The 25061-nt window shown below is 43.1% G+C and overlaps 1 protein-coding gene across 14 annotated transcripts in view; it reads right to left on the minus strand.

Moving 5' to 3' along the window:
- The window catches only part of CEP126 (centrosomal protein 126), a 109466-nt gene that overhangs the window by 39143 nt on the left and 45262 nt on the right, over positions 1-25061 (minus strand). For all 14 annotated transcript variants that reach the window (XR_006819952.1, XR_006819951.1, XR_006819950.1 and 11 more), the window contains exons 3-6: positions 20644-20789; positions 14312-14423; positions 5444-5642; positions 349-2389 (exon numbers count right to left, since the gene is read on the minus strand). Coding sequence is in view for 3 of the 14 variants with exons in the window: in XM_046015013.1 (XP_045870969.1) it covers positions 349-2389; positions 5444-5642; positions 14312-14423; positions 20644-20789 (2498 nt within the window). In the remaining 11 variants the exon portion in view is untranslated. The remainder of the gene's footprint in view (positions 1-348; positions 2390-5443; positions 5643-14311; positions 14424-20643; positions 20790-25061) is intronic.

The raw sequence follows: 25061 nt of genomic DNA on the forward strand, positions 1-25061 counted from the left end.
GTCAGCCAGCGACCAAGGATACCGGCGTGGACGGGGAGCTCATCACCTGTGCGCAGGCAAACCCACGCGTGCAAAGGGCTGAGCGGAATGCGGCCAGGGCTCGGGGCAGGAGCAGGAGGGCTGCGCGCACGTCTCACTAGCGTGTAACTAGGCAGCTGACCACGCGTTTACAGGAAAAGGAAAGGCACCGACAGAGACCAGGACAGACGATGCGGAGGCATGTTTCTGCGCCGCCGGGTCCCGTTGCGTGCGGCGTTGGGGGTGGGGAGAGAACGGCGCCGCAGCTGCACGCGGAAAGCGCCGCAGAACTTCCAAGGCTGCGCCCTCGGTAGGGACGCGCGCGCTTACCGGCATCCGGCTCCCTGTGGCCGCGTGTGTCACTCCACGCCTTCCGCCTGGGAACGGACTCCTCCGGGGCGGCCCCGAGGGGAGGCGGGCGGTGGCCGTCTCCGGGGACAGGACGAGCCCCGGTGCCGCCCGAGCCGGCTGCTTCCCCGCGGATCTGGCGCGGTGAACAACGTGGTGGAGAAGGCATCGCAGGTGCGGGCTCCGAAGGCACGTGTGCGGGCGGCCCGTCACCTTGCCGACCCCACGCGACGAGCCCGCCGCGCTCCAGAGGAAGCACGGGGCTGGCGCAGAGGCAGCCTGGCGCCGTCATCGGCTGCGGGTCTCCACGTGGCGCTGCAGGGCAGCCAAATGCCCGCGGGCTCCTGCCTCTCGTGTTGCGGGGCGGAGGCGGAGGCACAGGCAGTGTGCCCTGAGCTGCCCAGGGGCCGCGGGCTCTGCCCGCCGAGCAATGCCGGGGCGCGGCGTCCCTTCCAAGCGTGCACGACAGCGCGCCCTGAGCAGGGGCAGACCTCGTTCTCCTGCGGGCTCCGGCACCGCGTGGCCTCGCCGTCTCAGCTTTAGAGCCCCGCCGGGGCCGCGGGGGTGGCCGTCCCCCAGTTCTGGAGGCGGGCCTGGCTTGTTCGGCCGCATCGCAGCCGGAAGGCACAAAACAGGTGAGAGGCACGGGGGCTGCGGCAGGTGCACCGGGGGCGGTGGCCGTCTCCGAGACGCCGTCCTCCTGTGGCCGCGCTGCCCCGGTGGCGCTCAGGGAGCGCGCCCCGCTGCCCGCAGCTCCCCTGCGCGGCTGAGGGTGGAAAGGCGGACCCCGCTGTGGACACGGCTCGGGCCTGCTCTTCAGCGCCTGGCCCGCGGGATCTCCAGGTTCGTCAAACCACCTGAGTTTTTTAACCGTCTTTGCGGTTTCTGTACCTTTCTCTTTCGTTAATTCAACGCTGTCTCGGAGAGCCGCTCTCGGACTTCCGCACTTGCCGCTGCGGTTTATTACTAGCGCCTTAAAACGGCCAAGCTCGCACTTGGAGTCTTTTTTTAAAATGCTCTTCAGGAAGCGCCCGCCGCCCCTCTCGTGCGCGCTGTGTTTCACCGTCCTGTGCGGCCCGATGGACCCGAGCGAGTCACACTTAGTGATGACGCAACACCCCGAGGCGGAAGTTTGGGCTCCTGCGTGTTTCCCACGGTCCGAAGCGGAGCTGGGAGGTATACGGGCAAAGGGGAAGCCGTCTGAAAACGAGGGCGGGCCTTCCTTACTGCGGTGAACGTCCTGGAACTTGTCATCTTTGACCTTGGTCAAGCCTCCCAACTTGTCCGAACACTGCGCTGGGCCGACCAGTCTTCGCAGGCTGCTCTCTGGCGAGGGCCTCGCCGCCGGCCCGCTGCAGGGCAGAGCTGTGCGGGTCACCGCGGGCACAAACGAAGCGGTTGCGCTCTCTGCTGCGAATGCAGAAGCGCCGCGGTGGTCTGCAAACGTCGCCGGCTCCCGTGTTAGACAATCTGGAGCCGTCCCGACTCTGCTGAATTTAAATGTTGGGCTCTCAGTAACAAAGGGTCTCTCTCTTTTGAATGTGCCAGAACAGGTGTCGGCTGTCCTCACAGGGCTCGTTTCGGAGACCTTTGAGCATTTTCCATCCCTTCCGAATACGGAGGGTCTGTACACGGAGGCTACTGAATGCTCAGCACTCTCTGTCACTCTCTCCGCAGGCGGATTTTGTTCCTCACCGTTCAGACACTCACAACAAGGCAGGACATTCGCTTTACTTAAAATATCTGAGACAGATGTGACAGTGTCTGTCTTTGGGTCATTTACACTTATGAGCCAGTTGTTTATACGCTGAGTTTTAGAGAATGACAGTTGGCCTTCATCACTGCCGCTCAGATTAGTTGACTGCAGATTGACTGGTTTGAGAGAAACGGAGTTCTTCTGGCTCCATGTGCAGAGCTCCTCCGTAAGTGTTAAGTATATTTCTTCACGTTCCCCAGCCTCAAGACTGTCTATACTTGAGAGAGTTTCAGAATTTGTTATCTGATTAACTTCATCACAAAATATCTGAAAGAAGAAAAAAAAAGAACATTGTTCTATAGCTTAGAACTTTTTAAACCAAAATTAATGAGTTGATACACCACTGTACTGAGCCCTACTGCCCTTGGCATAAAACAATAAAGTACTATGACTATCAACAGTCTAAGTGTCTAAATGATCTGTATTCCTGGTGTAGTCCTCAGAGGGAAAAGGAGGGAGCCAACGAAGACTTACAATAAATTGTGTTTGCTCTAGTTTCTGTGCCTAAAGCAACTACCTCTTTATTCTAACCATGGTTATAGCTTAGAAAATAATTTTACTATTGCTAGTCCACTGGGAGTACTGAGTTTCTTGAAGGTTTTATAACACCATGTGAAAAATAGTTATTTACAAAGGGTATTTTTTCCCTGAAAGCTTCACTGGACTTGCATGAGGCTTCTGAAAGCTCTGTGACCCCAGTGTGAGGTTCCCGCCGGGAGGGCCACATCTTCCGAGAGCAGGGACTCTCGTGGCCTACACTGTGGGGTTCTAGACTCTGACTGCAGGTTACAACCACGGGAAGAGCTTTGTAGAAATAACTACGCTGGGTCCTAATGATTTACTACCTAGATGGGATCCATGTATTTGTATTTTTAAGTATCCAGGCAATTCTAATTAGGCTGTAGAATTGACAATTATTGATTTTAATGAGTCATTTTTTGAGACTTAGAACAGTAATAATTTCTATGAATTTCATAGACATTCTCATCACTATTTCAATGAAATTTCATGGAACTTATCAGTCTTTAATAAAATTTCATCATCACTTCAAAGTATGTTATGTGTTTAAAGATATTTCTAATTTCTCACATATACCTAGACTGCATTAATTAGTATCACATATAAATAAATATATTCAAGAGGATTTCAGATTGTAAACCTTCTCAAAAAGTTAAATGGACTCAAAAGAAAGGAAATGACTGTCTTTTTTTTTTTTTTACAAATTTTAGAAAATTTAAATATTCTGATATTAAACAAAAATACCTTATTTTTCTAGCCCATTAAATAAATGAAGAAGCCCAGTAAATCAATTCCAGAATAAAACATTTTAGTCTCTATAGTTAATGCTTATTGACATAGTAACATGAAATGAGTTTTGAAACGAGAGTCTGACATTACTACAACTACCACTGACTTAGCACACCCTCCGTGCTTTGGTGTCTTCTGGAAGGGATGGGCACTCGGCCTCATCCGAACAAAATAGAGCACACTCTGTGCACACCTGTTTCTGAGGCTGAGCTGCGCTGACAGTCACAAGTAAACCCTCAAGAGCTTCCTTTGAGATGACATCTAATGAGATATAGAACTCTGGGTCTGAGGGTCTTTCTAGATGTATGTGATATTCATGGCTCTAAGATTTTTGTTGTTATAGGTCTGTGATGGCCTCATAACCCAAAGCGCCTGAGAAGTTGTTTAGCAACTTCTGATTTCACTATACTTTTCCCCCCATATTTTGTCTCATCACTAAGAAATGAAACATTATCAGCTTCAACGTTTGCTTGTAAGTTACTGATATGCGAACTGTACTGGTTTACACTTTTAGTTTGTCTTTGTTTCAGTTTTAAAATCAGCGTCCTTGAGGTAGACTTATCTACCAAATGCACCCATTTTAAATGTAAAGTTTGATGGATTTTGACAAATCAGTCACCCATACCCACCTTATCAAACAATCCAGAACCATATGCCGGAAGTCCACACCTATCCACCACTAACCACCACTAACCCACTATCACTCAGTTTTCATCTGATACCATTTTCCTTCTGCCTGAAAAACCTCCAGGGGCATTTCGTATAGTGCGGATGCTGGGTGAGTGCCGGGGAGTGCGGGCTGGTCGGCTCTGTTTGTCGGAAGATGCCCACTTTGCCTTCGTTCCAGAAGGATACTGCCAGCTGGATAGAGAATTTTAGGCCGGGAGTTTTCAGATCTCAGAACTTCAAAAATACTTCACTGTATTCTGGCCCAACCTTAATGTGGTCTGTCTTATCTTTGTTTACTCACGTGCTATGGATCTTTCTTTCCCCTCTAGATAAATTTTCAAATTTTTCATTTTTTTAGACTTGAGATCGGCTGACACACAAAGTTCCCTGAGCTTCGGGTGTGTGACACAGGGACTTGACAGGCCCACACACCACGCTCTGCTCACCCCAAGTGTGGGTGTGTCTGTCCCTGCACCATACCACTGACCGACCACACTCCATGTGCTGTGTAGCTTAATTTAATGTTCATGTGCCTCTGCAGGGGGTGTGGATTTTTTCTGAGGCTTGGCCAAAGGATATGTCCAGGTAGAAAGCCCATGAGATTATAGGGCTTATCTCATTGGTTTTCCTTTTTTCAAGATCCTGTCCTATATTGTCTATTGCCTAATGTCTAAAAACAGCTGTTTCATACGTTTTATTCAGAATTATCATTGTGTATGACAGGAAGGCATTTCATATAGCCAGAAGCAGCCTCCTGCTTTCCTTTTTATTAAAGCCTTGTCATTATTATTTAGTTACTGGATCAATCAGACCAAGGTTATGAGTTTAATCTTGATATCAGCCTACTAAGAATCTCATAAATGTGTGTAATTACTCATGAAAAATAAAGTACATGAACATTTCAGGAAAATCAGGTAAAATCCACTTTGTGGGAAAAAAACCTAAGTGAAGGCACACCAGAGATAGAACAGAAATGCCATTTCTAGCTAATGTCCACAAGTATTATAATTTTCAGGATGCTTTTTATAATCCAGTCTCTAACAATGATACTTATATTACATTGTAGTTTTAAATAGCTTTCATGTTTCATCAGAAAATAACATTCATAGAGCATATTTTTCCAAATATGAGAGATGGAAAAAGAAGAGAGAAAGCAGAGTGAGAAAGGATTGAAAAGGTAGAGAAATCTAAACAATTATTTCTGTAGTATCTATGATGAATTTGTGCTGACTCATCCACATCCCATCCTTGCTTAATGGCATACTTTTCTTGTGTAAATCACTGCAGAGATGGGACAGATTTATTACTAGATACTAAAATATTAACATATTTATAGTTTCATACTTGCAAACTGCTTAGATGCTGATCTTCTAGGAGTTTCTGAGTTTCTTCCAGTTTAAGCTGGAACGCATCTTTGTTAGTAGTCAAGTTTGCCCTGTTGTTTTCCTTCAATTCTTTACCACAACTGATTTTGGATAAGAGATGTTTCTGATGCTTGTGATCATTTTTTGACAATGATGAAGGCAAGGCATTATCTATAGCTCTGTGAACCATACATAAAAAATATTTAGTACATTTAAATAAAGTTAACCTCTCCCTATCTACACAAATGACACATTTATGTTGTATGGGTGTGTGGGGGGGTCTGTGTTCAGATAATCACATCTAAGGATATTGGAAAGGGAATTTAAGGCAGTCACTAGTAGAATAAAAATGGTTGTGGGGCTATAGTGCCAATAAAGCACCCCACCTTCATGTAAGAAAACCCAATTATTCATGACTTCGATTACAAAGTCTTGTTTCTCTTACTGTTTGGGCCAGATGTAGAAGGAACTCCTGTAATACGGAGAGTCGTTCCTTAGTTCTGCAAGAGCACTTCTATCTGGAGAAAACTGTGCTGCAGTACCCTTAGTTCTGGGCTGATGTTATCGCTGGTAGATACTCTCGTAACCTAAATAAAGTTGGCTGAAGGGTCAAGCGGATAGAAAATATGGAACCTGTCTGTTGGGGGCCGACAGGAATTTCCCTCCTACTTTACTAGGTTCGGAAGCCTGGATCTTCCTTGACGGAGGAGGATAATCACACTGGGTTTCAGCTGTGTCACAAAGACAAGCTGGTTTTCAGGCTACACAAGGGGTATCTTCAGCGCAGGCTCCGCCTGTAGTGTGCTGAAGGGCCACCACAGGACATCAGTGGGCGACGCCCCCTTCTATTAGAATTCTGCGTCTCCTGGAAAGGTCTAGCAAGTTCTACTTCAGCACAGGTACAGAGTGAGCAGCAAAGAGCAGAGCAGCACTGTTTTGGGGGGTGGGAGGAAGGGTGTCAAACAGCTGACTTCTGATGCACTGCACCGTCCGCGGGGTTCCTAAGAGCACTCAGTCCCGCCTCACTTCAGTGACTCCTGTTTTAATGAGGATAAACATGTTTGGAGGATACATAGCCACACGTAACATATACCTATCTCCAATACACATATATATCTTTATTTGGACAAACTGGAATAGTCAAGGTCAATGGTTACTGGATTCCAGCCTATCTTTTTGTGACCGCAGGGGGGTCATGGAGAGCAAGAAGGTATTTAACACGAGTTCCTGAATGCGGAGAGTATGTTTCTCTCTCTGCCTTTTAGGTTTTCCTATTCTCACAGAGTCCTTCCCCTTCAGTCACCTTTCCCAAACAAAATATTGCTAGATCTACAAAATATCTAATAAACCCAATTTATTTACCTTTAAAGTTGACGTCTCTCAACTTTTTCTTCTCTATTTCTTTCTTCTCTACTCCACTTGCTTCTCTTCTCTTCTCTACTTTCTTCCCCCAGTGAGGAAGGTGGAGGGGATGACCAGGAATAAAAGAAGATGGGGAAGTAGGAAGAGAGGGAGAGTAAAGCGTGGGGGGAAAGGAGGAAGACACAGGATGGACTAGAGAGGGAGCTGAATGCAGAGGAGAAGGAAACAGACAATCAGATGGAGGAGTTAAGGATGGAGAGGCGGGAGAGGAGGGTAAAGAAGAGGAAAGGACGGAGGAAGAGGATTGCACAGGGGACGCAGAAGGTGTGGAAGCGGAAGATGATGAAGACAAGGAAGAGCCTGGGGAGCAGCAGGGAGGTGGGTGGCAGTGAGCTGAGGCAAGACGATGGTCTACAAAGGCCTGCGGCAGATCTGACGCTGGGGGGGTTTGCGGAACAGACCGCTGGACGGACCAAAGAGGATCTGGGGTGGCGGGATGTTCAGGCAACGGGCCGATAGCAGAAAGAGTGGGGACCGGTTGGGGAGGGGGATGAGCGGATAAACAGGAAGGCTTCAGAACGGGAAGAGCTTCCAAAGGGGCTGGGGAAACAACCAGTCGAGCTGGAAGGGAACGCCGGATGAGGGCAGGCATTAGAGTGGCTGGAGTAGAGCGCTGTGGAGGGAAATGTTTGGGTCTGAAAGTTTTGTAAAATAACTTGCTCTGTGCGTCAGGATGAGGGGTGACTGTGGAACTTTGCGGCGGGTGGGGTAGATGGTCAGGTGGGCCAGAAGGAATCGGGGCTGGTAGATGTGGGAAACTGCTGGAGAAGCTGGGGGTCCCTGGCGCTGGAGGGTGAGGAAGATATTTGACGGGGTAGGACAGTACCGAGGCCGGTAAAGAGGTCTTGGGGAGAGCAGAGGGGACAGATGGACGGACAGGCAAGGTTTGGGGCTGGTGGAGGGCAGAGACAGTTGGACAGCCAGGAAGAATCTGGGACTGGTGAGATAGCAACGGGGGCCGTGGAGGGGAGAGCTGATCAGTTAAGTAGGGATAAGGTGCGGAGACAGCCGGACAGGCAGGAATGGATCTGCACAGGTCGAAAAGCATTTGGACAGGCAGGTAGAGAGAAAGCCTTATTAAGATGTTCTTTTTGTTGTTGACACTTTTTAGGCTGCCTCTAGGCTTTTGATTCCTAGTATATTTTTGTCCTGAGGGTCCACGCATGTGTTCTTCTGATCAACCAGTGTCCTCTCACATGTGCTGAGTCATGTGTGCTGCTACTCACGCTCCCTTTTTCTGACTCCTCTCAGGAGTATTTTCACCTTTTAGAAGTCTGGTAGTCATATATGTAATGAATGTGAGCTAGAAAATCTGGTTTAAATTACTGGTACAAAGGAAAAACACAGGTCAAAGCGATCACTGCTCAGCTCTGGCCAGATCTCTCAGGGTTGCCTGTGGCTCAGCTCAGCTGCGTGGCCACATATACATGGATATTGGAGATAGATATCTGACATCATCATTTTAAAGTATAAAAACTTAATATGGGGGAAAATACAGCTTCTTTTCCCTCGCATCTCTCAGAAGGGTGATAAGGATTTCGCTGTGACGGAAGGCTGATTACGTGCATTTCTAGTGTTAGTTCTTTATTAACATTCTTACATCTCATTATTTCCCGAGGCAGGTTCTGTCTTCGTATGGATCTATCCTCTGACTGCTCTTGAGGCTTTAGCATTAAATGCCTTCTAGTTCTTCATACAATTTTTTGCCTTTAGATGATCATATTACTGATATCTTAAATTATGTTTATCTGCCACTAGTATTTTCCACATTGGAACAATTGTTTATTAGGACTGATTGCATCAACTACTTTGGATGCTCCCTGTTTCCTGCCATTACTTTATTCCTTAACACATTTTAGGTTTATATTCCACATATAGTGCATTTTTAATGTGACAATAGCTTTTCAATATTGTACCTTAATCATATTTTCAATAAATAAAAAATGTATTTCTATTAACCTAACACCTGATCCTTAATCTTCTAATATTTCATATTTGTATAGTATTTTATAATTTACAAAGCATTTTCATACACATTATTGAACACTTAGTTATCTGTGGAGAGAAATTCAATGTTTTAATAAGTTAGTCATAGTGTTCTCTCTATAAATTCTATTAAAAACATTTGCTGTTTTCCAAATATATAACATTCATATGCATGTGTATACATACAGATAGGTGTAGACTGTCATAGTCAAAATAGCGCATTACAATAATAAGTGAAAACTACGTACTCTAATTGAGAACGGAGTTCATCTCTCGGAAAACAAAACGATGTATGCTACTCAGCGGCCCCAGCACAGATGTGGATAATGTTAACTGTACGTTTGGGTGCTACAGGGAAATCAGAGTTGTCTGACACTTCATCTCTCCTAAGACTTTAAGGAAATGTACAGTGTTGAGGGAAAAATGTCTATACCTTCATTCCTAGCACTACAGAGCCTTTTATTTAATTGAAAATATCTGGGGGCCCCTGGGTGGCTCAGTGGGTTGAGCCTCTGCCTTCAGCTCAGGTCATGATCTCAGGGTTCTGGGATCGAGCCCCGCATCGGGCTCCCCGCTCAGTGGGGAACCTGCTTCCTCCTCTCTCTCTGCCTACTTGTGATCTCTGTCAAATAAATAAATAAAATCTTAAAATCTTAAAAAAATCTTTAAAAAAAAGAAAATATCTGACAACACGAAGGCTGACAACTGATACACAGAAAAAGAAGCCTGTGAGCAAGGAAAACCCGTACACAACAATGCACAATGCTTTTATACGAAATGATTTGGAATTTTTAATACCCTGAACTCCCCCTCTCAATGTCCGTTATCTTGCCTTCCCACAGAGTACTCTAGAGCTATGCGGCCTTCACCCCCCAATTTCCTCAGCCACGGCTGCCCGGCTTCCTCCCGCGCCCCAAGGTACTGCTCTTGCTGGAGATTAACTAAAAGCAGACGCTGCCGCACTGCTGCTGTCTTTCTGACTTTATCCCCTTGGTTTGCATGTCCCCATGCTTTCCTGGCTCTTTTCCTGCTTTTCTAGTTGTTCCTTCTCAGGTTCTTTCTTGAGCTCCTTTCTTTGCATGTCCTTTATATGCTGGAATTTCTTTTTTTTTTTTTAAGATTTTATTTATTCATTTAACAGAGAGGGAGAGTACCAGCAGGGAGAGCAGCAGGCAGAGTGGGAGGGGGAAGCACGCTTCAGCCAAACATTGAACTGGATGTTTGCTTTATAAATGATCTATTAAATATGCTTGTAAAACTAAAAAAAAAAAAAACTTCCAAAAGGTCAAAAGAGACATAATTATTTTATGTCCTTACTCCAGGTAATTCTGTTAAGAAGATACTGACTGAACTGTAGTTTTAATCTGTAAAGTTTTAGTGTAAAAGCAAATGTACTGGGGTGCCTGGGTGGCTCAGCTGGTGAAGCATCTGCCTTCGGCTCCATGCTGTGATCTTGGAGTCCCAGGATCGAACCCTGCATCGGTCTTCCTGCTCAGGTGGGGGTCTGCTTCTCTCTCCCTCTGCCTCTGCCTGTCCCACTGCTTATTCTCTCTCTCGCAAATAAATGCATAAAAAACTTTAAAAAAGCGCTAATGTATTGAAATCCAGTAAAGTTCTGAATTATCATCTAACTTAACAAAACAACTGTGCATTTTGGTGAGTTTTTACAAGGTGCACTCGTCTGAAAAATCACTTTTAATTATTATACTGAAATTTGTGAGGGTTATGGGACCCTCCTCTTTGCTTATCCACCCACACTCTGTGTAACCCAGAGGACTGCATCAACCACAGAGAGCTGATATGAAGCTGGCAGCTTTGGTTTTCCCCAAGTGTGGGAATTCTTACGACTGGACATGTCTCTCTCATGGACCTAGACATTATCCACATGGAGCCATCACCAGGAATACTGGTTCCTGTCTGGAACATGGGGTTTCTAGCGAAGGTGGCTACACACCCAGCCCGTGATCTGGTCACGTGTGGGGAGAGGGGCATACAAGGACGGACTGCTCTGTGGTCTGCCGCAGGGAGTACCTGCTTGTGTACCATTTAGCCACTATTCTCTAGAATATCACAGTCGGGCTGGGGGGACATAACTACATATAAAAATGAAGCAACAACATAAACAATACATGACTTTCAACTGTATTTACATAATCTGGGTCTCTCACTTCATTTTAGGTCCAATTGTTTTTATACATTTGTACTTGGATATGTATCCCCTCAATTCAGACACCTGCAAGGAAATTTAGCAATATCTTGCCAAACTTGTACCATTTCATTTCTTTTTATTTTTAAAGTCAACAAATGCTCTCAATCATCAAGACATCAAATCATCAAAATTTCAGCTTCTTTGGATCATTTTTGCTTTTTTTTTTCATTTTCTTTATCCTATCATACACCAAACTCATCATTTAACTTCCATAAGACATTTCTTTTTTTTTTTTTTTAAGATTTTATTTATTTATTTGACAGACGGAGATCACAAATAGGCATAGAGGCAGGCAGAGAGAGAGGAGGAAGCAGGCTCCCCGCTGAGCAGAGAGCCCAATGCGGGGCTCAATCCTAGGACCCTGGGATCATGACCTGAGCCGAAGGCAGAGAGGCTCAACCCACAGAGCCACCCAAGTGCCCCTCCATAATCTATTTCTATAAAATGTATTTTCCTTCTATCCTTCTTTCCGACTTCACTACTACTATCCTTTTAACGTAAGTCCTTTTAAATTCATGGCTGGATACCTCCTGATTTCCCTGGCATTAATCGCTCCATGTTCCACATTTTACCCTTCTAGCTAGTCAACATTCTTAAATCCTCTTTCTTACATCACTTCTCTGTGCCGTGAAAAGGTGTATCATTCCTTCTCTCATCCTTTCCTTCTACCCACTCACAATATTTTTATTCCTTTCCAGACTTATCATTTTCCTGCTATATAAAATAGTATTATTCCAGTTTAAGCACTAATGTTCTATCCTTCGGATTATCCCATTAATCTTCTCTTGTCCCCTTCAGTTTCTTTCCAGCCTTTCATTTTCCAACATTCACACCAATATCTTTCTACAATGACAAAGAGCCTTCGGCTCGGGTCATGATCCCAGGGTCCTGGGACAGAGCCTGAGTCAGGCTCCCTGTTCAGCGGGGAGTCTGCTTCTCCCTCTCCCTCTGCTCCTCCCCTACACTCCTCTCCTGCTCTCTCTCTCTCAAATAAATACGTTTTTAAAAAATCAGTCCCTGATTAAAAACCTTCACTGCTTCCCTACCAGTTACGGAACAAACTTCCAACTTCCCAGCTAGCCATAGAAACATTTCACATTTATCTCAGTCTACATTTCTAGATTATCTCCTCCTACTAGCAACATACCCTACAGTCCTGTCACTCCGGACAAGCTCTACGTCCTTAGGGGTCCGTGTCTTCTACCACACTGCGGGCCTGGAGGTGCTCAACCCAACCTATGCCCCCTCATTAGACACCTGGTACTCGTCCTTCAAGCTTCTTCCCTACTTCACATTTCATACTCGATCGCTTTGCTAGTATTTCTGTAACAGACCCCCTTACACATATTACATGTGTATTATAACGTAGCTGCAGACCTGTCCTGAGAGGAGAACCGCATCTCACTCACAGGGTCAACCATGCCAATCACTGTCACACTCAAAAGAGGAACGTAAGACACTCAACATGGTTTCCTCCTCTGTCTCTGGCCTCAGTTCTGGGACTCATCAGTTTGATGTCATCCTTTCAGGCTACTGTTTTATCACTCTTTTCCTTTCATAGACAAACTTTTATCTTTACTTTCTCACTCTCCGTTTCTTTTCCACCCATGGCACTCTCTTTTCTGTCCTCATCCCCTCCCTGACACTACTCGGACAGAAGTCCCAGGCTGACTGCTTCCTGTGCAACACGGGGGACACACTGTGTCTGCACTGGATACCCTTTCTTTTCCAGATTCACTTTCCATGCTTCTCCACTTGTCTCTGCTTGGCAGAGATGAAATGATCCCTTGTCTTTTGGTTTATGGCTCGGTTGGGCCAATGGAAGGTACTAGAAAGAGCCAGGGTGACAGGAGAAAGATGTTTTTGATCATTGGTCTTCTAGCTTCCACTGTGCTGGGCTCCTCCACCGAGGACACAAGGGTCTGTCTGGCAGCCTTTTTCTGCGGGGACACACACCTCCAGATCTGGTCTGTGGGGGTACTACTGATTCTGTGGTGGTCAGTTCTTTGGGGGCTCCTCCAACCTGTTCTGGCTTTCCAGTTCCTTCATTAACCCCTCTCCCGTCACCCCTCTTAAATGTGCCACCTGTTCCAGGGGAGGATAAAAACTGTGTTACCGACTCCCTAGAAGCCATCTGATCTCTATAAACTGCTTTTTTCCCCCCAAGAAACTCTACCCTTCTTCAGTTTCCATGATACAACCCTCTCTTAGTCCTGCGCCAACCCTTCTGCTCCTATCTGGAGGCCTCTGTCTTCTGCTTCCTTAAATGTGGCTGTTCTCGGTGCTCTGTCCTAGACCTGTCATCGCAGTCCACACCCTCGTGGCTGTGTCCCATCCACTGTGCAGTGTTCTGTGACTGGAAGCCCACCTCTTTCTCTAGAGCTCTGAGCTCACGTAATTTCAATGACATGTATTGAAATAGCCTCCTGTTTTGTCCTCTTTCAATCCATTATTCACATTTGTTCACAGTAGACTGGAGTGACATATTAAAAAAGAAAAGCTGATCTAGACTCGATCCCAGGACCCCGAGTTCATGACCTGAGCTGAAGGCAGAGGCTTAACCCACTGAGCCCCCCAGGCGCCCCGGGACTCTTCTATACTTTTTGAAGCACTGTCGCTTCTTTCCTGTATTGTATACTAGGAACTGCATTTTACAGGGTCATACTCCCCACGTCCCCTTTACAATGCCTGATCTAGTGCTGTGCATGCTGCGGCTTCAGTCAACATTATAGTCAACAAATGGAAAATATAAGATGGTCCAGGGTGCTCTGGCTAATCCATCCTACTGCTCCTTGATGATTCATTTAAGCTATTCTGGAGAGGAACCAGGAGACATTAGCTTTTTCAAGACATCCAAGATATATTTTTCCATGAGGAAAAACCCATTTCTACCATAAATTACTCCTTTTATCTAAACTTGTATTACTATAATTCAACACATTTTTCCTCTCAGTAAAGATAAATAATGAACATCAGTATTTTAAAACAGTTTCAGCAAAGGCTTCCATAAAAAAATATTAATATAGGCAGCACTGTAATACCAAAGATGAATTAGAATTTTGCCTTATTCTTGGGCAATTTTTATTCTCCTCTACCTCAAATTAATCTATGAAAATAGTAAACTCTACAACAAAGGTGAGAAGTAACTGAGGAAAAGGCCTACAAACTCAGCAGAAAGCTGTATAATTGTTACATATTAATAATTATACATTGTAATAATAAATTACTTACCTCCAATTTATTGTTGGTCTGTAGGAAGGGAGGAGGTTTACTTCTGATTTTAAATTGGATTCTTGAATTTGCTTGAGGGCTTCTTCCAACAGAGGAACTCGTTTTTGAAAAACTAAAGGGATAATAGAGAAAAATCAAATAGTACAGAATCACTTCATCTTCAATTATCTCTTTCTTATATAAGAAATATATAATATTTCTTGGTCAGTATATGGTCAGTAATAAAATAGTGCTTTAAAGCTTTTGTAAAAAGAAGTATCTTTTAAAATAGTGTAAATATTTTAGATTTAGATATCTAATTCCCCACATAGAAACTGTTACATTGCCAATTTTGAGTATATTTAACTGGAAAAGACTTTGAAAAATGTCCAGGCTCTTCATTCTGGCACACAAACCCCACTATATTTGATCTTTTTTCTTTATTTATTCTTTTTTATTTTTTAAAGATTTATTTATTGGGGGGGGGGAGAGAACAAGAGTGCACCAGCAGAGGGAGGGGAGACGGAGAGGGAGAGACTCTCAGGTAGACTTCCTGCGGAGGGTGGAGCCTGAGGCGGGCTCCCTCCCTCAACCCTGAGGCCATGACCTGAGCCGAAATCAAGAGTCGGCCACTCAACCAACTGAGCCACCCAGGTGCCCCAAAGTTTATTAATATTTTTAAGAAGAAAATTGGAAGTGTAAAAAACACCAACTACTGTTCACAGAGTGCTTATTGTTACAGACATTATTTTCAAGCATGCTGTATTAACAAATTTAATCCTCACTACGGCCCATGAAGTTGATGCTATTTCAATGTCCATTTTGCAATGGAGGAGACGGGGGCCCAGTTCAGGATCACAGATTCTGCGGACGTTTGTCTACATACATGCAGCACATCTTCTAGCCAGCCCTGCTTCCCATGTGTGCCCGCTTCCCTCAAGCCTTCGGCGGTGCACTGCTCTCAGCATGCCCTGCCTGTCCGATGTCGCCCAGTGCTCTTCCCGCCCTGCTGCTCCAGGGGAAGCACAGCCGCCTGCTAGGGGCGCCACTTCTCCCCCCGTCTGCTTCAGCGGAGGCCCAGGTTCCCCACGGTCACCTACCGCAGAAAACTCAAGGCCTGGAGGTGGGGTAGCCTACTCTCGAGCTCTCCACTGACACCTCCAAACTGTCTCGGTTAACCTTCGGATTTGGGAATAAACTAAACGAATGAGACAATTATCTAACAGTTGTCTTTCATAGCTGTTTCTGCTCTTCATTCACAGCTTTGAATTTTCTTAAAATATTAACTTGGCATTTTGCATAATATGTCCATATTAGAAGTTAAAAAATAGGGGCGCCTGGGTGGCTCAGTGGGTTAAGCCGCTGCCTTCGGCTCGGGTCATGATCTCAGGGTCCTGGGATTGAGTCCCGCATCGGGCTCTCTGCTCGGCGGGGAGCATGCTTCCTCCTCTCTCTCTGCCTACCTCTCTGCCTACTTGTGATCTCTGTCTGTCAAATAAATAAATTAAAAAAAAATCTAAAAAAAAAAGAAGTTAAAAAATATACATAATACACATTTGGAAGTCTTGTTCTTGATCATTTGTATACACTATAACTGTTTCTTTATGCAAATATAAATATATATTCTAATTTCCCTCTTTTCTCGCCAGAAGGCAGAATATTATATCTTATGATCTGGGCCATTTTTTTATGACTAACAATATGTCCTGAAAATCAGGGATAGACACAAGTTTTATATGAGCATATGGCTTATGCAACTTGGGAGACTTCGTTAAGAAAAAATAATGCAGGGGCGCCTGGGTGGCTCAGTGTGTTAAAGCCTCTGCCTTCCACTCGGGTCATGATTCCAGGGTGCTGGGATTGAGCCCCGCATCGGGCTCTCTGCTCAGCAGGGAGCCTGCTTCCTCCCTCTCTCTCTGCCTGCTTCTCTGCCTACTTGTGACCTCTGTCTGTCAAATAAATAAATAAAATCTTAAAAAAAAAAAGGAAAAATAATGCAAAAGTACTCATATAAAATTAGGTGTAGGGGCTGTGACAGTGAGGGCTCATGGAACTCAAGCCTCAGTAACTTCACAGTAAACCTCCTTCTGCTGGAAAACTTACCACATCAGTCCACGAAGCTTCTCCATCATTTCTTCTAATAACTGTATATTATTCCATTATGCGAGTGTGTCATTTGTTTTTGCTAAAACTCCTGACTCTTTGTACCCAGACCTTTTGGTAGTTGGCATCCCATAAGTGGTAAGTAATTTTCTTAGACATTTACAGTAACTGACCACATCCTCTTTCTTCGAACTACCTTCTCCTATGCCTTCTTATACATTATTTCCTGTTTGCTTTTGCCATTGTGCATTCTTGAGAAGGACTTCTCAAAACCTCTTAGTTTCTCTTGTCTACCTACAGTAAATAGTAGTGTACGTTAAAATACTATTTTAGAAAAAAAAAGATTCTATGTTAGGCCCTACCCTCAATCTGTGGTCTATGCCCTGTGGTTTAGCGTATCTCGAGCATGGCTTCATTTATCAAGTATATATCACTCATTAGTGACGCTTTTTTTTTTTTTAAAGATTTTATTTATTTATTTGAAAGAGAGAAAATGAGAGAGAGAGAGAGCATTAGAAAGAGGAGGCTCAGAGGGAGAAGCAAATTCCCCGCTAAGCAGAGAGCCTGATACCGGACTTGATCCCAGGACTCCAGGATCATGACCTGAGCCAAAGGCAGTCGCTTAACCAGCTGGGCCACCCAGGCACCCCTCTTAGTGACTCTTAAATATACATCTCTATTCCATCTTTTTCTTAAATTTCAGACCCATATTTCTTTTCTTTCTTTTTTTTAAAATAAGACTTTATTTACTTGACACAGAGAGGAAAGAGAGTGTGAGCAAGCACAAGTAGGGGGAGCGGCAGGCAGATGGTGGGGGAGAAGCAGGCTCCCTGCTGAGCAAGGAGCCCAATGAAGGATTTGATCCCAGGACCCTGGAATCATGACCTGAGCTGAAGGCAGACACCCAACCGACTGAGTCCCCTAGGTTCCCCACAGACCCATATTTCTAGTTGCTGATTTGATTTCCCCATTTAGATGAGCCACAGAAGGCTCAGAATCAATGCATTTAAAACTTAATGATCGGGGGCGCCTGGGTGGCTCAGTGGGTTAAAGCCTCTGCCTTCAGCTCAGGTCATGATCCCAGGGTCCTGGGATCGAGCCCCGCATCGGGCTCTCTGCTCAGCAGGGAGCCTGCTTCCTCCTCTCTCTCTCTCTCTGCCTGCTTCTCTGCCTGCTTGTGATCTCTGTCTGTCAAATAAATAAAATAAAATCTTTAAAAAAAAAAAACAAAAAAAAAAACTTAATGATCGTTCACACCTCTATTCTGATTCTCCATCTTTATCCATAATCTTGATATTATCATCATCTATCAAAATAATTAATTCCTTAAAAAAGTATAAAAATATGTGAGACTCTCTGCTAAGTCTTAGGGGCAATGCTCTCCATCTAGACTTTGCCCACTCTCCATCAATCAGTAACTAAAATCTACTGATTCTCTCTCTTGAACATACTACCTCTTTTATCCATATGCAGGACAGCTTGCCCCTCCTGCCATAAGTACTGGAACAGTCTCGGGCTAGTCTATCTACTTTAGTATGTTTTCACTTCAATCCACCTCCCTGTTGTCACTGTAATTATCTTTCTCATTAGAAGATCTAATTGTAGTAGAGACCCTCAAGTTTCCCACCTACCACTATCCATCTTCCCTTCCTTCCTTCCTTGGCAACAGACCGCACACTCACAGTCATGGCAGCGATGCAGAATTACTCAACACTTTTGTTTTGTCAGTCTTCCCTGCACATGGGCATTGCTGATTATACATAAGTAGACACATGGACATTGTTAGGAAAATAATTTAAAAGGAGCTCAGAGGTACAACCTTTTGTTCTTTACAATTCTCCCTTCTTCCTGCCTACAACATTGGCATGATGCTGGAGCTTCAGCAGCTAAAATGTGACCAGGGGGGTGATGATAAAAATCACAAACTAGGGATAGTTGAGCCGAGAGACAGAAGGCATCTGAGCTCCCAGTGACACCGCATAGTCCTCAAACCAGCTGTGATTGCCTACCTCAGGACTTCACATTATACAAGAGAAAAATAAACCCAATCATATTTAAGCCATTGTTATTTTTTTTAAAAGATTTTATTTATTTATTTGAGAGAGAGAGATCACAAGCAGATAGAGGGAAGCAGGCTCCCTGCTGAGCAGAGAGCCCGATGCGGGACTCGATCCCAGGACCCCGAGATCATGACCTGAGCCGAAGGCAGCGGCTTAACCCACTGAGCCACCCAGGCGCCCCAAGTCATTGTTATTTTTAGGGGTATTACTAGCTGTCTCATATCGTCCTCACTTAATGTTATCAGATTGCTTTTCAATTACAGTAGGGACTCTTACTGACACAGTAATAGGTTGGTTTTTTTTTTTAAGATTTTGTTTATTTATTTGACAGAGAGAGATCACAAGTAGGCAGAGGCAGGCAGAGAGAGAGGAGGAAGCAGGCTCCCCGCTGAGCGGAGAGCCTGATGTGGGACTCCATCCCAGGACCCTGAGATCATGACCTGAGCCGAAGGCAGAGGCTTAACCCACTGAGCCACCCAGGCGCCCCAGTAATAGGTTGCTTTTAAAAAAACTTTAGGTGGATTATATTTTGGATACAAGTGAAATTTCTAGCATGATATGCTAAGCACTTTGAGCATTGGTTCTAGCTTATTTTCTAGTCTCACATTAATTCTTCTTCACCTTCTCCCATCCTATGCTTCAGGATGCATTAAAATACCTAATTTATTTGTAAAAGTTTTTCCTTCTGTTGGGGATTTTATTTTCTTAAGATTTTATTTATTTATTTGACAGAGATCACAAGGAGGCTGAGAGGCAGGCAGAGCGAGAGGAGGAAGCAGGCTCCCTGCTGAGCAGAGAGCCTGATGGGGGGCTCGATCCCAGGACCCTGAGATCATGACCTGAGCCAAAGGCAGAGGCTTTAACTCACTGAGCCACCCAGGCACCCCTATTGGGAACTTTAATTTTTTTTCTCTTTGCTTGGCAAAATGCTCATTCTTCAAGATGCAAATTAAGTCATTTTTTAAGGGATGGTGCCCTTGATGTCCCTGTATAGGTTTGGCGCTCTTCCTTCTGTGTTCACAGAGAAATTTACATATTCTGTTACCACAGAGATTCTCAATATATTTATTGATATTGTTTACATTACTTTCATCTCCAAAATAAGCTGTGAGATCTTTAATGGTAGAGAATGGTTATCTTTCTATCTCAGCCCAGGGCTAAGTACAGTATAGTACAACATACGTTTGCTGAACATAAAGGTTCTGCTTGTCCCTCTTTCCTTCCCTCCCTTTCTTTCCTTCCTTCCTTCTTTTCTTTCTCTTAGAGAGAACACATGTGTGCAAGGAGGGATTAGGAAAGGGGCAGAGGGAGAGAAGAGAATCTTAGGTAGGTTCCATGCTCAGTGTGCAGAGCCTGACATGGGTGTCAATCTCATGACCCTTAGATCATGACCTGAGCTGAAATCAAGAGTCAGATACTAACCAACTGAGCCACTCAGGTGTCCCTGTCCTTTTCTTTTTGAAGCTTTGACATTTTATACTTAATTCCATGTTACTATTTAAGGTATTAAAAATGTAGATATGGTACCAAAGAATCAACTATAATCGTATTTAAATTCTTAATTGATTCCTGGCCTTAGATTATTAGACTTTAATACTCTATACAATTTCTTTTTATTTTGTCAGTCTCTTAGGTAAGAATTTGAACCAAAATGTGAATTAAATGCCTGAATGAACAGGAAGCTAATTTGCCAAACCTGAACATTAAATTTTCTGTTTACTACATCAGTTTTAAAAAAGACAAAACACTGTAAGCCAGTATAAAGTAAAATCACACTTGTGAACTTTCAAAATTTACTAACAGAACCAACAGTATATTCTCCAAATTAAACCTAAATCAAATTATAATTTTTAATTTGGTTAAAGTCTTATTGCTCAAAAGGTATGCTTTTTAGTTTCAATTTATACTTTTTTTCTTAATTTACCATTTTATTGTGTACTCACGTTGAATATGATAACGTTTTCATTTTCTTGAGATTTTTTTTTTAATTTGACAGAGAGAGAGTACAAACAGGTAGACAGAGGGAGAAGGAGAAGCAGATTCCCCACTGAGCAGGGAGCCCAATGTGGGGCTTGAGCCCAGGACCCTGATATCATGACCTGAGCTGAAAGCATAGGCTTAACCAACTGAGCCACCCATGTGCCCCTCATTTTCATTTTTATCCTCATATTGTTCTAGAAGTTCAGATACCTGTTCTCCTCCGTTGTGAAAGAGGAATATGAGCACGCTGGAATTTTTCAGTGACTTCTTCAAACTTCTCTTTTCTTTGTTGAAGTATTTGTTCTCTGATTTGTCGCTCTTTTTCTTCTTGTTCTTTTCGTTTTTCTTCAAAAGCTCTATACGTGAAACACAAAGTAGGTAACTGAATGAGGGAATAAGTCTCAAAAATCTGAACACAGAAAATAGTTTCAAACTAATGATTTGTTATGTAATGGTGTTTTCATATTTCAAAAGTCTACTTACTTAGAAACAACACATTTTAAATTTAAAAAAAAAAAAAAAAGGCTCTTCACTAACCATCTTAGTATCTTTATATGTAGCAATTCCAGAGCCTTTTGCAACTAAGGGAAGGCTCTTATTTCTCATTTCTGGCAGACCTGCATCCATGTTCTCACCTCTGAAAGCCTGCTGTGGAAGAATTCTTTACTAAAAAGCTACACTATTTTCTGGAATGAGAAAAATAAATTCATTGGTGAAAGAAGCAGCCTTGCAAATCATAGGGCAATTAAGATAATACCATAAATCTTTCTTCTTTTAGACCAAAAGTTTAAAACTGACTGTCATATTAAGTCTGAACTATGCTAGAAGTCCATACAACTTACATAAAAATCTTGACTCCACCTTCTCTTGAAAATCTGCAAGATTTGTCAACCCTGAACTCCTATCCAGACATGACAACAAACACCTGCCCATAACCCTTATGGGGTTATTTTTCTTAACTATCCTATTTCATTTATTTCTGATTGCCTGGGCACTTGAGTTCATGTTCTCTAGTTTCAACTGTCTCAAAAAATTAATTTTATTTGTGGAAAACATGTGTATGTGTGTTTCAGTAATTATTTACTGGACGATGAGAAAAATGAAGAAGGAAGCTGGTGACTCACTGGTTAAGAAATTGCCACGTGGTTCTGCTCTTTGGAATGTATGGGATTGAGAAGCGGTAGATAAGAACTCTTTAAGATTTTTATTGTCATGGGTTACTAGTAACCATCCTTCCAAAGATCTTCACTGGCCCGAGCATTATTATTGTCCAAGTAACTGAGATTTAGGGAACTACAATTCTGGGAAATAGGGCGACAAATCTTCAAACAGTCCTAACCCCGTGGCAGGGAGGAGACAGCAGAGTAGGCACTCCCACCTAATCTCCTTCAAGAGCCCCCTCAAGTCAAGACGAGGAAGCCTGCTTTCAGCACTTGATTCAACATAATACTAGAAGTCCTAGTCAGAGCAAGAGGAGTAAATAAAAGGCATCCAAAATGGCGAGAAAAAAGGCAAAATTATCTCTGTTCACAGGTGGCATATTATATGCGGAAAACTTTAAAGGTTCCACAAAAATACTGTTAGGGCTAATAAATAAATTCAGCAAAGTTGCAGGATATATAATCAATACACAAGAATCAGTTGCATTTCTATATACCAACAATTAATAATCTAGATAGAAATTAAGAAAGCAATCCCATTTACAGTAGCATCGAAACGAATAAAATGCTTGGGAATAAACTTAGCCAAGGAGGTAAAAAACTTGGACACCAAAAATACAAAACATTGCTGAATTTTTTTTTTAAATACACGTAAATGGAAAGATATCCTATGTTCATGGATTAGTAGACTTCATTAAAAAATTCACCTTAAAATTATATGAAATCTCAAGGGACCCACAAATAGCCACAACATTCTGATTTAAAAACTTACTTCAAATTTATGTTAATCCAGGTAGTACAGCCACAGCATAAAGACAGATATCTCTATACCAGTGGAATAGATTAGAGAGCCTAGAAATAAACCCTCGTGTGGTAAAATAATTTTCCACAAGGGTGCCAAAACCATTCAATGAAGAAGAAACAGTCTTTTTCAACAAATGATGGTGGGAAAATATGCAAAAGAATGAAAATGGACCCTTATCTTATAGCATATGCAAAAATTAACTCAAAATAGATAAAAGACCTAAATATAAGAGCTAAAACTATGAACTCTTAGAGAAAAACATAGGGAAAAAGCTTCATTGGATTTGGCAATGGTTTCTTGGATATGTCAAAAGCATAGACAACAAAAGAAAAAGTAAGTTGGACTATATCAAAATTAAAAGGTTTTATGCATCAGGGAACTATCAAAAGTGAAAAGGCAACTGAGAGAATGGAAAAACATATTTACAAATCATGTATCTGATAAACAACTGATTCAGGAATATATGTAAAAACTCCCACATTTGGACAACAACAAAAATAATCTGCTTTAACAACAGGCAAAGGACTGGAACACATATTTCTCCAAAGAAGATATACAAATATCAACAAGAACATGAAGAGATGCTCAACTTCACTAATCATTAGGAAAATGCAAATCAAAACTGCAATGAGATACCACTTTATGCCCATTAGGATGGCCACTGTTAAAAACAAAACAGAACAAAACCCAGAAAGTTATAAGTACTTATGAGGATGTGAAGAAAGTGGAATCCTTGTAAGCTGGTGGGAATGCAAAACAGGCAGTTGTAAAAAGGGTAGGGTGAGTCCTCAAAAAATTACTGAGAATTACAGTATGATCTGGCAATTCCACTCCTGGGAACATACCCCATAGAAGTGAGAGCAGAGGCTCAAACAAATGTTTGTATACTTATGTTCCTAACAGCATTGTTCGCCATAGCCAGAAGGTGGAAACTACTGAAGTGTCCCTCGACAGAGGCGTAAACAAAACGTGGCATACACATACAACAGAATTAGAGAGGAAGGAAACCCTGCCATATGCTACAACATGGGTGAAGCCTGAATACATTCCACCAAGTAAAATAAGCCAATCGCAGGAGGACAAATATTCTCTTACTCCACAGTCATATGACCTAGACTAGTCGAATTCAAAGACAGAAAGCAGGAAGGTGGCTGCCAGGGGCTGGGTGAAAGGGGTGGGGCGTTAAGCGTCTAACGGGATGTTCAGTTGGGAAGAGGATGGCGACAGCTGTACAGCAATGTGAACGTACTGAGTACCACTTAAGTGGCTTACTTAAAAATGGTAAATGTTGTGTTTTATCAGAGTAAAAAATAAGAACCCCCCAGGTCTTTCAGACTGACTGTGCTTCCTCGACCTTATATAATGTACAGTGTAAGTGCAGCTTTAAGTTCCTTTATCCAACCAGACTGAACCCCTGGGTCCCACAGTGAGACATAATTTATCAGCACTGCCCACTGGAAACAGAACATAAGCCCGGGGCGCCTGGGTGGCTCAGTAAGTTAAGCATCTGCCTTTGGCTCATGTCATGATCCCACGTCCCTGCTCAGTGGGAAGCCTTCTTCTCCCTCTTCCTCTGCTGCTCCCCTTGCTTGTGCTCTCTCTGTCAAATAAATAAATAAAACCTTAAAAAACAAACAAACCTGTAAGCTACATATGTAATTTAAAATTTCCTGATAGTCACATTAAAAAAAAACTGGTAGAAATTAATTTCAACATTTTATTTACCTTATATCAAAAATATTTCAAAATGTATCAATATAAAAATTATTAGAATATTTTATCTTTTTTGTACTAAGTGTATTTTCATATCTCAGTTTGGATTAGTCACATTTTAAGTGCTCAGCAGACACATGAGGTTAGTGGCTGTATTAACAGACGAGAATCTCTGCTGGTAGGCAGTGTGGTTTTGTGAAGAAGGAAAGGATTTTAGAGACAGGGAAGACAAGGAAACCAGGTTAAAAACTAAGAAGGCCTTTAAAGGGATTCACATAACTTCGTAAAGTTTTCCCTCTGATTATAGGAAAACATATAGTTGTCAATTTTCTGAAATTTTTCCGTTTCTAAATAGAGTTTTCTTTAATGACTCTAATCTAGTAGTTTTAAATCTGGAACATTTGCCCTTCACCAGGAGTGCTTGGGAACGTCTGGAAGAGTTGTGACTATCACAGTAATTACGGTGGGCTACCAGATTTCAGTCCCCAGGACCAGGATGCTGAGTGTTATATAACACATGACACATGTCCACCCAAGAAGGAATTATTCCACTCCGAAAACTAAAGCTTCATCCATTCAACCCTTTCAGTAAAGTGTGATATCCCCCTACAGCCTTGAGTGAGGGATCCTGGAACCAGTGGACCTGCCGGACCCTGAGACTTCTGCTGCCACACAGGCAGACTATCAAGGGAACCAATACAAAAATTCTTGGCAATACCTAGCAGCAAGCCCCAACAACACTGGGGACAGCTAGGGTCAGCTGAGGTGGGGAAATGATACCACATGAACAATTAGGGTGGGAGGTAAGACAAAGACCTACTTTCCTACTCCTGCCCTTGATTTCCACTAGATTAGATGAAGGTAACCTTTGAGGGAGGAGAAAGGCAGAGGTTCAAGTTGCACATGAATCTTACGACATTTAAATTGGAAATAACTATAAAGAGAGAATT

This window comes from Meles meles, chromosome 8 (assembly GCF_922984935.1).
Source record: "Meles meles chromosome 8, mMelMel3.1 paternal haplotype, whole genome shotgun sequence".
NCBI lineage: Eukaryota > Metazoa > Chordata > Mammalia > Carnivora > Mustelidae > Meles > Meles meles.